The 14,796-nt window shown below is 40.6% G+C and overlaps 1 protein-coding gene across 41 annotated transcripts in view; it reads right to left on the bottom strand.

Annotated features, from left to right (window-relative positions):
• AFDN (afadin, adherens junction formation factor) overlaps positions 1 to 14,796 on the bottom strand; it is a 141,277-nt gene that overhangs the window by 35,238 nt on the left and 91,243 nt on the right. For all 41 annotated transcript variants that reach the window (XM_054254626.2, XM_035297180.3, XM_035297194.3 and 38 more), the window contains 2 exons: positions 11,023 to 11,126; positions 9,254 to 9,340 (listed from right to left, as the gene is read on the bottom strand). In XM_054254626.2, the coding sequence (XP_054110601.2) occupies positions 9,254 to 9,340; positions 11,023 to 11,126 (191 nt within the window). The remainder of the gene's footprint in view (positions 1 to 9,253; positions 9,341 to 11,022; positions 11,127 to 14,796) is intronic.

The following is a 14,796-nucleotide window of genomic DNA, read 5'->3' as shown; positions in this document are numbered from 1 at the left end:
GTCCACGGGCCCTGCACCTTCTGCACAGACACTCCTTTCCCGCAGACCTGCTGGCCCTGTTCACATGCCCTTCCCTTCTACCACCTCTGTTTATCTGGATCCTACTTCAACTTCAGGTGCAGCTCACAGTCATAAACTGGTCGTAAAACTTGTTAACTACAACTGCTGTATGGAGAAATTACAGTTCTACTGGTAATTATTTTAAAAAAACAAAATTATAGCCACCAGAGATGAAATATCTGACTACGTATATCACATCAATATGGGCAATCCCCTTCAACTGGAATCACCTCAATCTCTGTCCAACTACAAGGTGTCCGCTCGTTCAAGGTGTGACAATCTGGCCATGGCAGTACAGGCCTGGAATGGACACCCTGACCGGAGGAAGAGCAGAGTAAAGAAGCTCTGCTGCAGCCCTAAGTGCCTCAGCAAACTGTCATCGCTCAAGCCACCACTCCCTAACATCATGGAGCTCTCACTACCCACCCCACTTCATTTGAATACATGAGAACTGTACTGCCTATGGGAAAAAACAACAAAACAAAAAACGATGAAATAGAATTTGTTAATTTCAGAACTATTAAACCACTTAATTTAGGTCTTATTTTTAAACAACAGTGCACAATCTAATGTAGTTTAGTAAGGCTGAACTCAAAATTTATTAAAATAATTAGTGTCTATTTTATATTATATGCACACACAATTAAATTCATTTTATGGTAATTCTATTTCTTATCTGTGAGAACACAATGGTACAGATAAATCCAAAAAGGGTAAATAGTTTAGAGAATTACTTGCTTAAAGGTACCTAATATGGTATTTGAAAAGATATTACTGCATTTTAGTTCATTTATTATTTGCAAAATAAAAGAATAATCATATTCAGGATTACTCATTCCTCATTTAACAAATCAATTCTATTAAAGAAAAGTTGGGGCAGAGGTCTTCTGAAAAGAAGTTACAGATTCGAAAGGCACCAGGAATTAAAAATTTCACTATGTACAATTTTAGAACTTAATTAACCAAATTAAAATAGCAGAGGCAAATTTTTAAATCAACTTTTCCCCCTCTGGAGGCCCCTGAGAACATTTGCGGTGCAGTATCTACACCTCTATGTTCACCGTTTACGCCCCTCAGCATAATTGCAGTGTATTAGAGGATACTCAATCTGGAGTACACACTCGCAGATTTTGTCCTTAAAAAAAAAAAGGCAAAAAGGAAAACACAAAGATCACTGCCTGTTTGATCTGAATATTTTAATCTTAAAATGCATCTTGAAACTGCCTTTCTTTCCATTAAAAAGGAATGAGGGAGAAGAGAGAGAAGAAAGAGAGGAAAAAAACAGGATGAAGCAAAGCTGTATCTGAAATTTACCTGCAGAGTTACAAGAGAGAATGGCAAGAAATAAAAAGTTACCAAAAATGATAATAAAACATAGAAACAACTCGGCTGCTATACATTCAGCTTTCCCTAGAACTGAGAAAGAAGCACGCACCTATAAGTTGCTTTGTGCAATCGATGAGAAATGGCAGTAAGGTAAAGACTGCTCCCCAAATGTCTTCTCTCATTCTCTGACTACACCTCTTCAGGAGAGGTTTTGTAGAAGTGTAGGTAGTCTCCCCACACGCACAGGGAGGCTCGGTCAGGAGGAGCCTAGGCTTCCAACATTCCAGCAGCAAACCCTGAGTGCGTGTGGGAGGTACAACGTGATAAACAGCATAAAGACATCATTAAAACACAATCAAAAAAAAAAAAAAAAAAAAGGAGCAGGAGGAAGAAAGATATGCTGGCGAAATCGTCATGAATGCAACTCTATTGTTCTCAGGTAAGAAAACCTAGCCTGGGCTCTCTGGCTAGAGATTTTAGAACAATACGGGGCTGGAATGAAACATTTCAGTCATCAGGCGTGTTTCAGCCGACACTCTGCCCACTTGCTGCTTTCCTCAGGGCTTTTCGATTGCTTTATTTCTAGTCCGGCAAGTAAATCCAGCCTAGGGTTTTAGAAACATTCTAAAGATCTCTCTTGTTGGGTAGGAACTACCTTAATTTTGAAATAATCAGTTCTAAAATTCACTTTTTATATAAATTCTATATCCAGCAACCTTGAAAGTCGGTGGTGAGCTATCCCTAACAGGTCAGGTGCTGTGGGCAAGGCTATAGTTCCAGCTCTGGTTTTTGTTTATGCTTTGTATGAAATACAAACCCAGCGACACCACATCTATCTCTTCCCTCTTCATAAAATGAAGAAGAGAATGAAGGTGGTCCCACAGATGGGATGCAGGAGGCTCATGGACCCCAGAAGACCACATGCCACATCTGCAGGGACTAACAGGTCAGGTGCTGTGGGCAAGGCTATAGTTCCAGCTCTGGTTTTTGTTTATGCTTTGTATGAAATACAAACCCAGCGACACCACATCTATCTCTTCCCTCTTCATAAAATGAGGAAGAGAATGAAGGTGGTCCCACAGATGGGACGCAGGAGGCTCATGAACCCCAGAAGACCACATGCCACATCTGCAGGGAGTGTGAATTTCACCAGGGCAGACTGCACAATTCTCCTTGGCCTAGTAAAGTGGTGTGTGACTCACAGATTTTTAGGCATGAGAGACCACTGGAGTTGACCCTGAGCATCCTGACAGCTCCCCAGAGTCCTGGCCTGCACGGGGGATAGATGGGTGGGTCTGGATGGCTTAAGCCTCCACTGAGAGAGATGGGGCAAGCCCAGGGCGGTGTGAACCTCTGGGCTAACCCACAGCCAAGATCCTACATCCAGGTAACTCTACAAATATCATTATTTTCTATGATGGCTCTTTAGGGGATTAACATTTTATGTCCCTATTATGCTATTTTAATGCTGTATCTGAATTCAGCATTTAAGCCAATCCAAGAAATCAGTACTTAGGCCAAAACTATAAACTAGGTAAAAACAGTATTCTTTTATATAATTTACTATTTTGCTTTTGGCACAAAAATATATTGTTTCCAAATACATAATAAGCCATGAGGGGCACTGTGTCACTTTATACATCTGAATGGAAAGATGTTTCTAGCATCTGCATGGAAGAAGCTGTAAGCACAATAGGCACTTTGCAACTAACTTTAAAAAGGAAGCCAGAATTTCCTGACTTCATTTGTTTGACCAGCTCTTTCCCACGTGGTCATAATTAGACAATTAAAGAAGTCTTCAAAGGACTAAATTACAGTTCATGCGAGAACCTTACTCTCTAAAAGTGGGAAGACATGTTAATAAACACGGTCTCTACCCTCTCATTTTTAGGGCATAGGAATCTCCATATTTTAAGCTAAGATTTTAAGATCTTAAAACTTTACATCAGTATACAGTCTAAAAGCATAAACTTGAAGATACTTAGGCATTAATTAACCATTTATTTTTAAATAAGATAGTAAAATATCCTAAGGGCTTTTAAAAATGTCATTTTTATGGTCACTTTTAGAGAAAAAAACAGGTTTTAGAGAAAGGGTACAGCTAAAACCAAATAAAGGGGCCAAAAGTAAGTTACATCATGGATATTCTTATAAACGTCCTCAGTAAGTTACACAGTGGCAGTTATCATATTTAAAGCAACCTTCACCATATTATACTCGGCAGGATAAAATATCATGGCTTTTTTCTTAAATAAGAAGCATATAGAAGCCTTCTGTTTTTATGAAGCTTAAGAATTTGCAGCACAAAACAGAAAGCAAAAAAAAATCTGAGTGTGTAATTACAGACTACATTAAATGGTTGTTGCTTCATGAGCAAGTTAATTATCAACAGGTTTAAACAAGTTACACTAAAAGAAAAAGCATTCTTTCAAGATCACAGCATGCATACACCGACAACAGCACCCTGAAGAAACTCACCACTGACTGTGTTCTTCCAACAACAGAGAACCACATTTTCATTTCTGGGACCACAACAACTTCTTGAACTGAAAAAACAACTGTCTACTTCTCTCAGTTTTCAACAGCATCCAACACAGCTGGTTTTTCAAGACCAGGATCACCACACTCTGCACTGGATGCGATGACCCGGTATGGCATTTATCAACATGACCTAGAACTAACGCAAGATTCAGGCTCTTACGTAACCAGTCCACTATGATTACCATTCATTTTGTACTTTTAAACTTTAAAAACAGTTAGAAAAACAAAAAGGAAGGAATTGTTTGTAATTTAAAAATCCAAATTAAACAGGAAGCATCATGTTGTCCCACAGATGAGCAAGAAGTAGCTTGCTGAATGTCCCCAAAGCAATGTTTTAAAATGTAAACTGCATACCCACACCACTTCCAAATCATCTGGATTTCATAAAATTTAACCACCATGTGGAAGGCGAGTCAGGGAACTTAACAGCAAGACATGGTTCAGGGTTACAGCAGCTAAGCCATACACCAATTTAGAAATGGAAAAAAGAATGGGCCAAATACAAATGCCACGCAGCTTACAGAAAACAACAAAAGCACATAAATTACTGGGGGTAAAGTTTAACTACACAAGTCTATAGGCTCTTCTGTATAAAAATATATATATATATGCCACACACTCATGATACTAACAAGAATACAAATAGCAGGTGATTATCTAGTACTGGCTCAGCATGCATGACACAGTTTCTCTCTCTGAAGAGCTGAGGTAACTGTAACTAGTACTGCTATATTAAAGGCAGGGAAACTAAGGCTTTGAGACGGGGTGCGATGTGCTCAGAGCTCCAAGGCTGCCAGTGGCAGGAGCAGAATCTGCATGAAAGCAGCATGACTGCAGAGCCCAGACATGAACAGAATCCTACGTGACACCACCACGCCAACAGGCTCAGGGTAGGGCTAGCAGTGAAATCCCCCTGTATACTGTCCTACCCTTCACGCAGAATACACACCTGAAATCTCAAAAATAAGTCCACCCTACTATAATAATTTATGCAGACCCACATACCTATCAACTATACAGTGTCACCTCAGCACTGTCTATGTGTTAGATGCCTTTCCAAGTACCAGAAGTTACAAGTAAACTGGAAAAGGATGAATATATTTAGTAATCCAGTAAGCCAGGGAACTGCTAGATTCATTTCTCTTTTCAGGAAAAGACGTTAATAGATACTTCATTTCTGAAAATGGTGCACTGTCCAGTTAATCGGCCATTTCCTTTAAGTTATTCCCTTCAGAGCATCTATGTGCTGACATTCAAATTTTATCTCTAGCTCTAACCTTCTGAGCTTCACTATCCGACTATCTGCTAGATAATATATACTCACTCACCTCAACAGGCATCCGCATCTCCAGTGTGACACATTCAAAGCTGAACTCTCAATGCCCATTGTAACCACACTTGCCCCTCCCTCTTCAGTTTCCCTGTCTTGGTAAATCACATCTCCATATGCTCAGTTGCCCAAGACAAAATCAGGATTCATTTGGATTCTTCCCTCTTTTATCCACTACTGCCAACTCACAAACCAATCCAAAAACTGCATTCAACAAATATGTATCAGTGCCTACTATGACCAGAAACTGTCAACCTTTCAACAGTGAACAAGAGAAGATGCCTGCCTTCATGGGGGTCTGTTCTAGAACGCCTTTGTCCTCTGCACACACAGCAAAGCATCCCATCATCTCCACTGCCACATCCCTACCGTGAGCTTCCACAACCTCTCAGCTGGAAACTAGTACAACTTATTATTAGCCTCCAGCTGTACTTCTGAGTGTCTCTAATCCGTGTTCCAGAGTTGTAAAAATAAACTTTAAATACTGCACTCTACTCATATCATGCCTCACTTAAATCTCAAGGGTCCTTATTTGACCTATAATAAAATCCTCAGCTCTGCCCAGGTGCACCATCACAAAGCCTGTCTTTATACTACCATATAACTCCTCATTCAGTTTTCTGTCTGGTCCCTCAAGCGGTCAAGGGGCATGTGCTGATAAAGTGGCTAAGATCACGGACATCTTGGCAACAGAAGAAAACTCAGGTGTGACTTTCAATCCGGTTTGTTGTCCTAACTGCCCCCTGTTACCCTGGCAAGAACAGAGGTTAACATTCAGAGACAGACAATCAGAGGCCAGAGGCCGCCCAGGAGAGGGTGAGCAAGGGAACCCAGAGCTCCTCTCCTTCTCTCCTGCTATAAGGTGATGCGGTTCCTTTATACATCAGGAAATCATACGAGAGAATCCAAAACTCTGAAAGACTGAATGCTGAGCTAAATCAGACTTGAATCTATATATTTTTTAATTGGAAGAGGTGGAAACTGATAACAGAAGCTCCCTACTTCCACCTCCACACTCTTAAAACCTCAGATAAGAAGAGCATTTAAAATAAGTTTACAGGATAAACATAACAGAAAATATGGAGGTTAAATTTTGTCCATAGATTTGAGAATGGGAGAGTAATTTTTAACTTTGATTTTTTCCTGAAAATGGGCATTGACTCAGTTGGTAAGCAGAGAGAAAACATAGTTCTACGGCTGATACTTCCCCTTTCACATCTCCAAATGTTTTAGTCCTGGTCCCTTAAATTGTAACAGCCTGGAAATACGGTCTGTGAGCAGGACCCTTACCAGGAGTAAGCAGAAATTCTGCATGGTGAGGTGAGCTGAGGGACCCTGGACCACCCTCTGCCTGCGCAGGTGAACCCCACAGGCCTAGGTCTCTGAGAGGCAGCCTGCTATGCCCCACACAGCACCTTCAACCCATATACTAAAGGGTTCAGGTTCCTCTGATGAACTCCTAAGCAGACATCCACCTTCAGTCCCAGGTTCTACTAATCTATTCTGCACACCAGATCCAGAGAAAGCCTTCTAAATGTCAGTTTCACCATGTTCCTCTTTTATTCTAAATCCTGCACTTATCTGTGGTGCCTATAACATCAAGTGCAGACTCCTTAATCTGTCAATCAAGTTTTAAAACTAATTAAGCCCTCTGCCCTCCTTATTCCACTCTCCCTAGTTGCCACACAGGTCTCCCTTTATCCAAATGAGGTGTACACAAGACTTGCTGCTTCAGCCTCGCTTGTGCTCTCACTCGCACCCACGATACATCTCCTTTATCCTTCATTCCAATTAGGTTTGTTCCAAGGACCAGCTGAAATTCCGCTTCTCCCATGATGCCCTCAACGACTGCTATAACACTCACTAATCTTCGTAACTTCTCCGAAATACACTAAGGTTAAGTTTTATGGTACCTGCATTAGATCTTGATCACATACTGTTTTGTAAGCATTTTGTGTTACGACTAAGATTATGGATAACAAATTTTCCTCACAGCTAATTCAGTGAGAGTTTTGCTAATGTAGTTGGTAATTGTTATCTTAAATAAATTAACTTCCATAATTAAACATGTATAAGAGCAAATCAAACATCCATTTGGTTAAAAAAAAAGTTCTTATTTGCTGTTTTTCAACAAGTACTTTTTGCCTACTATATGCTAGGGACTGTGTTTGGGAGTGGGGATGACTACCGTGAAGATGCTACAGAGTCAGTCTGAGAGGGAAAAAGATACCAGACTCCTCATCATCTAATTCCAGTTCTGAAAGTACCCTGATTTATGGCACAGAGACAAGCAGAGAGCTGCCAGGAAGTCCTTGCAAAGTAGGACACAAAAGCTTTGTTTGCACTTTGGGAGGCCAAGGTGGGAGGATTGCTTGAGGCCAGGAGCTTAACTGAGATCGCCTGGGCAGCACAGTGAGCCCCCGTCTTTGAAATTAGTCAGGCAGAGTAATATGCTCCTACAGCCCTAGCTACCTGGGAGGCAGAGTAATATGCTCCTACAGCCCTAGCTACCTGGGAGGCTGAGGCAGGAGCATCACTTGAGCTCAGGACTTCAAAGCTGTGATCATGCTACTGCCTGCACTCCAGCCTAAGTGACAGAGCAAGACCCAACCTCTTTACAAAATTAAAACATAAAAGCAAAAAAAAGGCCTTGCAGTATGACAGGACAGGAGATGCAAATGTGCCCAGCCAGGCAGAGCCTGTGTACTTGTCAGACCTCTTATTGGCTCACAATTTAGCCTTCAGTTCAGAGCCAGGACCTCAACATTTTTTCTCTTACTTCTAGATTTGTTCGCTGAGAAGCTGACCTTATGGTCTGCCCCTATACCCTCATTTCAAATTGGACCCTTTACAAATTAGAGGGGCTGGGGAAGAAAAACCTTTAGTGTAACCTTTGAAAAATCACAGGTCTCTAAGGCAATGGGAATGTCGAAGTTTCAAATGACAGTCCATTTATTTCCAAATTAATATTCAGGATAATATAAATCTAGTAAAAAGAAAAAGAAACTATAATTTTTGACTATTAGCATTTAAAACATTTCTCAAGGCACATTAACTGTGTAATTCAGAAGGCACTTCTATCATACTGTTATATAACATTTTCAAGCTTTTCATATATTCCTAGAGATAGAAACAAAAATAAAAATTGTAGTTGCCAAAGTGTTATTTTTAAGTAAAATATTAGCAAAGTTGACTGAAACATTAGTTATTAAATATTAGCTAAAAACATGTTTGTTTCATTGAAAATACATAGCTATGATTCAAAGCTAAAATTCACTCTAAGCAAACATAATTGAGATTCACATGGTGGAAGAGGCTCATGAGTAACGCCAAGAGTCACAATACTCATTTCTTTAACTGAAAGAAAAGATCTGCGTAGTTTTCAATATTCTGCCAAAACTAGCAGGTAAAAGAATTCAAACCCCAGGAATTCTGGGAGGGTGGTCCAGCAGTCAACATCTATCAGAACCACAGAAGGCCTAGCTTAAGAATGCCATTTCCTAAGCTACAGGGCAGACCTACTGGAAGGGAACACCTAGAGATAAGAACCAGAAGAAATCTCCTTGGTCCCCAGGGGTTCTTATGTGCACTGGGGTCTGAGAAAGGTGTCTACTGGCCCAACATGATGAGGTGATGGACCTGGGCTCCACTTCCACTATGCAGTTTTCTACTGTACCAATGCTTTCTCTCCCCACTGTGCGAATCAAGTTTTGACTATGCCTTTCAATTGTTTCCTTCTGAGCACCATCTGCTCAATCTCGAGGTATCACTCTAGCTACATTCTCAGAGTAGGAGATCATCCCTCAACTAATTGGGCCCAGTGAGCACACTGGCTTCATTCATCTAACAGCATTCCTCACCCACACAGAAGCAGAACTGAACAGGCACTTATTCACAGGTGGAAAAGTCCTCCCACACGGTCCACTCTGACAACTACTGATTCCATGTTTAAAGAATGGAGACAACAACTCTCACATGACTAATTATTTGGCCTACCTTTGCTGCAACAATGCTGAGGCCCATTCCATTCTGCTTTTTTAGGGTCACAGTGATTATTTCAGGTTCTTTCCTCAGAGGCTGAGCCTAAAGGATGAAAACAAATGGAAGTGCTTCTGTATGGTTAGATAACTCATGATCTAGTCGATCATGTTCACTGCAGCAAATGGGGAAAGAAAAAGGGTGGGAAGATAAGCAGTAAAAAAAAAAATTTCAATTAATATAGATATTCCTCAGGTATTAATCTGGTAAACTAAATATTATGAATCTAGTCATAAATGCCATTTAAATGGGAACTGAAAAACTTAGTTTATAAAATTAAACCCCCATTACTATCAGGTAGAAAGCCTGATCATAAGAACAAAATTCAGTTTTTACTTTATTACCTTTCAAAATAAATTACCAGTCTTTTTGTGTGTGTTTGCAAAGAAGAAATTTAAACTTATTTTACACTATCTATGGGGAGGACTGCAAAAATTGATTATAACTAAGATGACCCAACATCTAGGTCTCTTGGGAGGCCGAGGCAGGCAAATCATTTGAGGTCAGGGGGTCAAGACCAGCCTGGCCAACGTGGTAAAACCCCGCCTCTACTAAAAATTCAAAAAAAATTAGCTGGGTGTGGTGGCCGGCACCTGTAATCCCAGCTACTGGGAGGCTGGGCAGGAGAAATGCTTGAACCGAGGAGGCAGAGGCTGCAGTGAGCCAAGATTGAGCCACTGCACTCCAGCCTGAGCAATTAAGCAAGACTCTGTCCCCAAAAACAAACAAACAAAAAAGCATTAGGGGTAAGTTCACTTTGTCAGTAGTTCAGTGTGATCATCCATTTGGTATAAAAGACAGGCCGGGCGCGGTGACTCAAGCCTGTAATTCCAGCACTTTGGGAGGCCGAGGTGGGTGGATCACGAGGTCAAGAGATCGAGACCATCCTGGTCAACATGGTGAAACCCCATCTCTATTAAAAATGCAAAAAATTAGCTGGGCATGGTGGCGCGTGCCTGTAGTCCCAGCTACTCGGGAGGCTGAGGCAGGAGAATTGCCTGAACCCAGGAGGCGGAGGTTGCGGTGAGCCGAGATCGCGCCATTGCACTCCAGCCTGGGTAACAAGAGCGAAACTCCGTCTCAAAAAAAAAAAAAAAAAAAAAGACGATCATCAATTGATTCAATTTCTGGAGATGGCCATGATATAATGCTCAAAACCTAAAGTATGCTGGGAAGCCAAATCAATTACTTTGATTATACAAAAAAAAAAAATCCTGCATGCATTTAAAACCGTCTATATGAAGCAAAGCAGAATTGTCCTTAACATGTATGAAGCTGGGAAATTTTGGAATTCACCACTCTTTCATAAAAAGATAAAAAATATTACTAAATAGCTTGATATATATTTAAGACAAGGCAGAACTGACTATAAAAGAATGAAATATTTTTGCCAAAGAATTTTTTTCAGAAAATATTTTAAGGTTATCATATTAATATATTTTTAAAATACGTATTCACATTAAGACTGCCATAACCATGGGTATAAGTGTTCCTTATTTTAAAAAGCACCATTGCTTATAGATAAAACTGTAATAGCCATGACCTGGGAAGAAAAAATACATATATATAAATTATGGTTTTTAAATTTTTGAATAATACCAGTATTTAATGTTGACTTTAAAACTCTGCTATCATATCAATCTTCGGTGTCAGAAAGAAATGAATCTGCATCAAGTCTTCAAGTCCTAAGGATCCATTTCACTTCATGGTACCCTCAAAATTCTTACCAGCTCTGTGTTCTCACGCAGAAGGTGACTTTCATAATCCGCACCTTCAAAATATATTGTCCAAGTACCTGGTGAACGTGTGTGAGGAATTAACCTGCAAAATCCTAAGGAGGAAATGAGAAATCTTGTCAAAATAGGGGAAGCAAGATTAATTACCAATTGCTTAATATCCAATACACAGTATTGATTATTCTTACTCTACACCTTTATTCCCTCTGCAAACTGAATTACCAGACACTTAAAATTATCCATTTGTTTGGGTCCCGGAGTACTTAGGCATTAAGCAGTAAAGTAAAACTGGCCTCCCCTTCTTCTGTGTTCTAAAAGAACTTTTCTCTTACTTCTATAAGAAATTATCAAATCACCTTGTCATTACTTCCTTGGAGAACTGTTTACTCCACTACACTAAGAGATCCTTAATAACATTCAGAATACCTACTTAGCAAAGGGAAAGAAAAGAGGGAAGGAGCCAGAAACAACACGAGCACAGGGTGTCTGCCAGCACATTAGACTCTGGGTTCAACTACTTACACTCAAGCTATCAGGTAACTTGTACAACAGTTCTGGGACTCCTCATCATTACTCTTTGTCCAAGTTTCCTTAAAGTTCATACTAATTTAAGTTTCTTACAAATAAATTTCAGAATCATTTCATAATGTTTTCAAGAGTATCTCTCATATTTTCATCAGGGACAAATGACATGCTTTGTCAAAGTAAGCCTTTCATTCAAAGTATGTCATTCTTCATTTAGTCAAATCCTATTTTGTTTCTCCGCAATGTTTTTGAGCAAGTCCTATCACATAGGCCCTAAACAATCCTTAGCAAATTTTCTCTACTGCCATCTTCTTCCCGCTATTAGCAGTTAACATCCATCAAGAGTGTCCTGTGTGACAGACCGGGCAGCTTTTCACCACAGTCTCAAGCGGTGTAATAGCTTGGACTGGCAAGTTTTCCCTGTCAGTAGCTGACAGTCTCATCCACTCCAGTGCTTTAACAAGGAGAAAATGCTGACTCATTTGTGGACAATTATGAGGTAATTTAAGGTGGGCAAAAAAAAAAAGAGATGTCAAAAACATATTCCTCTAAAATAAGTATACAAAGTAATTTTACTTTCTCATTTTTAAAATCACTATTTCAATTCAGATTCATGAAAATATAACCTACAACTTGCTTCTCTTTCTCATGTTTGAGGAAATCACTAATTTATCAGGATTTTGAAATCTGAACAACTATAAATTATTTTCTTATTTTTTTCAAGGGCCGCATTTCCATAACAAGCTCTGGACCATACTACGAATAGAGGTTTTGCTTCATTAGCTTAAGGAATGTACTTCACTCAGACCAGGCATACGTTCTGGCTGGCGGTACAGTCTTGTCTCACAGAACTGTACTGTATGAAGACAACAAAGGAATATATACTCAAGGCACAAAGTAATTCTTTAATCAGCTTGTAAAGAATTGAGTATGAAACATTAAAAACATGTCATAAAAGAAAACACTCAATTCTTTGTAAGACTTCTAAAGGCATCCATGTACGAAGCCACATGTACAATCATCTAACACATATGAAATAATGTGGTAATGCCAACATCATGGAAATATCACATATGTCCTAAAATTAATTGTTTAAGAGAGTTTACGAGGAAGTCACAAAGAATACTCTATCCTTAAGTTAAGAGCTATTTCCAACTTGGCGAGGATCTGCCCTATGGCACATGTGATAAAACTGGCAGTTGCTTGTAAGCTATAAACTATACACATTTGCAAAATGCTCATAGTCACCTTCCATGCTTATTTGCAAGGTATTACTTATAAAAACAACTAGTTACTGAGCACTGAACATACAGCAGGCCCATGTAAGGTGCTGAGGATCACAGAAAGTGCATGCTTTTGGGGCCCACCCTCACTCCACGTGGAGGACAGATAGCAGCACACATTTCAAACACAATGTGACCAGTGCAAAAATAGAAGCAAGTATCTAAGAATCAGTCCTGGGGGAGGCATGTTAAGTGTTAAGAGGACATGAGGTTTTCCAGATAAATGGACACCTGATTAGAATTAAGAAAATAAATTAGTAAGTTCAACAGCAGGAGTACTGACCAAGGTAACAGCACAGATATAATACACAGTTCAATGTTAATAACATACATAGTGTGCGTATTTCAAGGTAGAGAAAGAAGGCTAGAAGATGATGTCAAGCTCAACAGTTTAAATTAATCCCACATGTGATAGGGGAAGAGTTCCTGGAAGGAGACAGCCAACCATGAACCATGATTTTAAGACACCACGGCCAGGGCCTTAAGTAACACGTGCCCCAGGGAATCCTTTGGGAAGGAACGTTGGCTATGGTTTCTGACTGGCTGAGACGCAGCATACCTGGAAGGATACCTCAAAGCAGCCCTGTGGTGGCCGAGTGCTTGCTGCTTGGAAGCTGTAGTGCTGCCTATGGGTCCACTACTGTGTGGCATGAGGCTTTTCCCAGGGAGTGGCAGAGCACGAACTAACGCTCTGTGGCTAGTTCAGGTTCACTCCGTTTCTCAGGGCACCGCAACCCAGCCCTCTTCCTTCCTCGACCTCATCACAGGTGCATCTGTACCAAGACTGAAGGCTCTCCCTGCCCACTCCTGCTCCTACTCCTTTTCCTTCACACACACTTTGCTGAAAGACCTCACCCCAGCCTCATCTCACCTTGGCCTCTCTCTCTGCTTCTCTGAGGATGGCACTGGCCCTTGAGCACCTTTTGGAAACACACGTCATTAAAGAAGCAGGCTTTGTAAAATGATTTCTTTTTAACTATCAGAAACTTTGAAGAGATCTTTAAAGGTATAAAAACGTATTGATTTGGGGGAGTGAAACATTCACTGAAGTTAAAAACCACACTCATCAGATTTACATACCTATGGGCATAAAGCCTTTACTGTTATTACTTTTGTTTGTGTAAGGAAACCCCTACACTTTGGGTCTAGCTTTCTACTCATCTGAGCTGTTTTCTTCTTTATGAAAAGCGGCAGAGTGAGATTAAAATCTGGTCTAATACAAAACCTCATACGTCAGAAATAACTGTGGTGTTTTCGATCAGTACAGATCACAAGAAAATGTAGTAAAGGTGACATGATAAAATCCAGGAAATCAGTTGTACTCAAACATAAGCCCTTCACCTAGAAAGCACACGACATGCTGGAGTTTGGGTCTTGCCAGGACACGGGCACTGGCCAGCACTCCTACCCAACGGCTCTGTGCTGGACTTCTGCATGCTCCACAGGAACCCATTCAGTCCTCCCAACAATCTCTTAGCTGGGTACTATCAACATGCCCATTTCACGGAAAAAAGACTGAGGCCAAGGTCGCCTGACAATGGCAGCACAGCCTATAGGTGACAGAGGTGGGTTTAGAATGCAGGCAGTCTGCTTCCAAAGCTTGTGTTGCTCAACTGCTATGCTGGTACCAACCAAGTTTACAATTTCGTGCTAATGATTCCACCTACTATGCTCATAAAATACTAAGAAGGGAGAAACAATAAAAGGCCCCTTGTTATCAGCCCAGGCAGAAAATGTAACCATGACACCAAGTGGGCAGAGCAGATGCTCACCACAGGGTCACCCAACATCCCCAAGAGCTCTCTGTCTCAACACTTCTGATCTTCCATCACCAAGAAAATTTCTCCAGACAGCATGAGGGTGCACTCCCACACAAGAGGACCACTCCATGAGCTGGACAATGAAGAAAATGCTCGCATCAAACTGGGGCGTAGCTCAGACTCAGGCATGCAAACTG

Source organism: Callithrix jacchus, chromosome 4, assembly GCF_049354715.1.
Source record: "Callithrix jacchus isolate 240 chromosome 4, calJac240_pri, whole genome shotgun sequence".
Lineage (NCBI taxonomy): Eukaryota > Metazoa > Chordata > Mammalia > Primates > Cebidae > Callithrix > Callithrix jacchus.
Note: the sequence above shows the minus strand (reverse complement) of the source record. Positions and strands in the feature narration are given on the sequence as shown.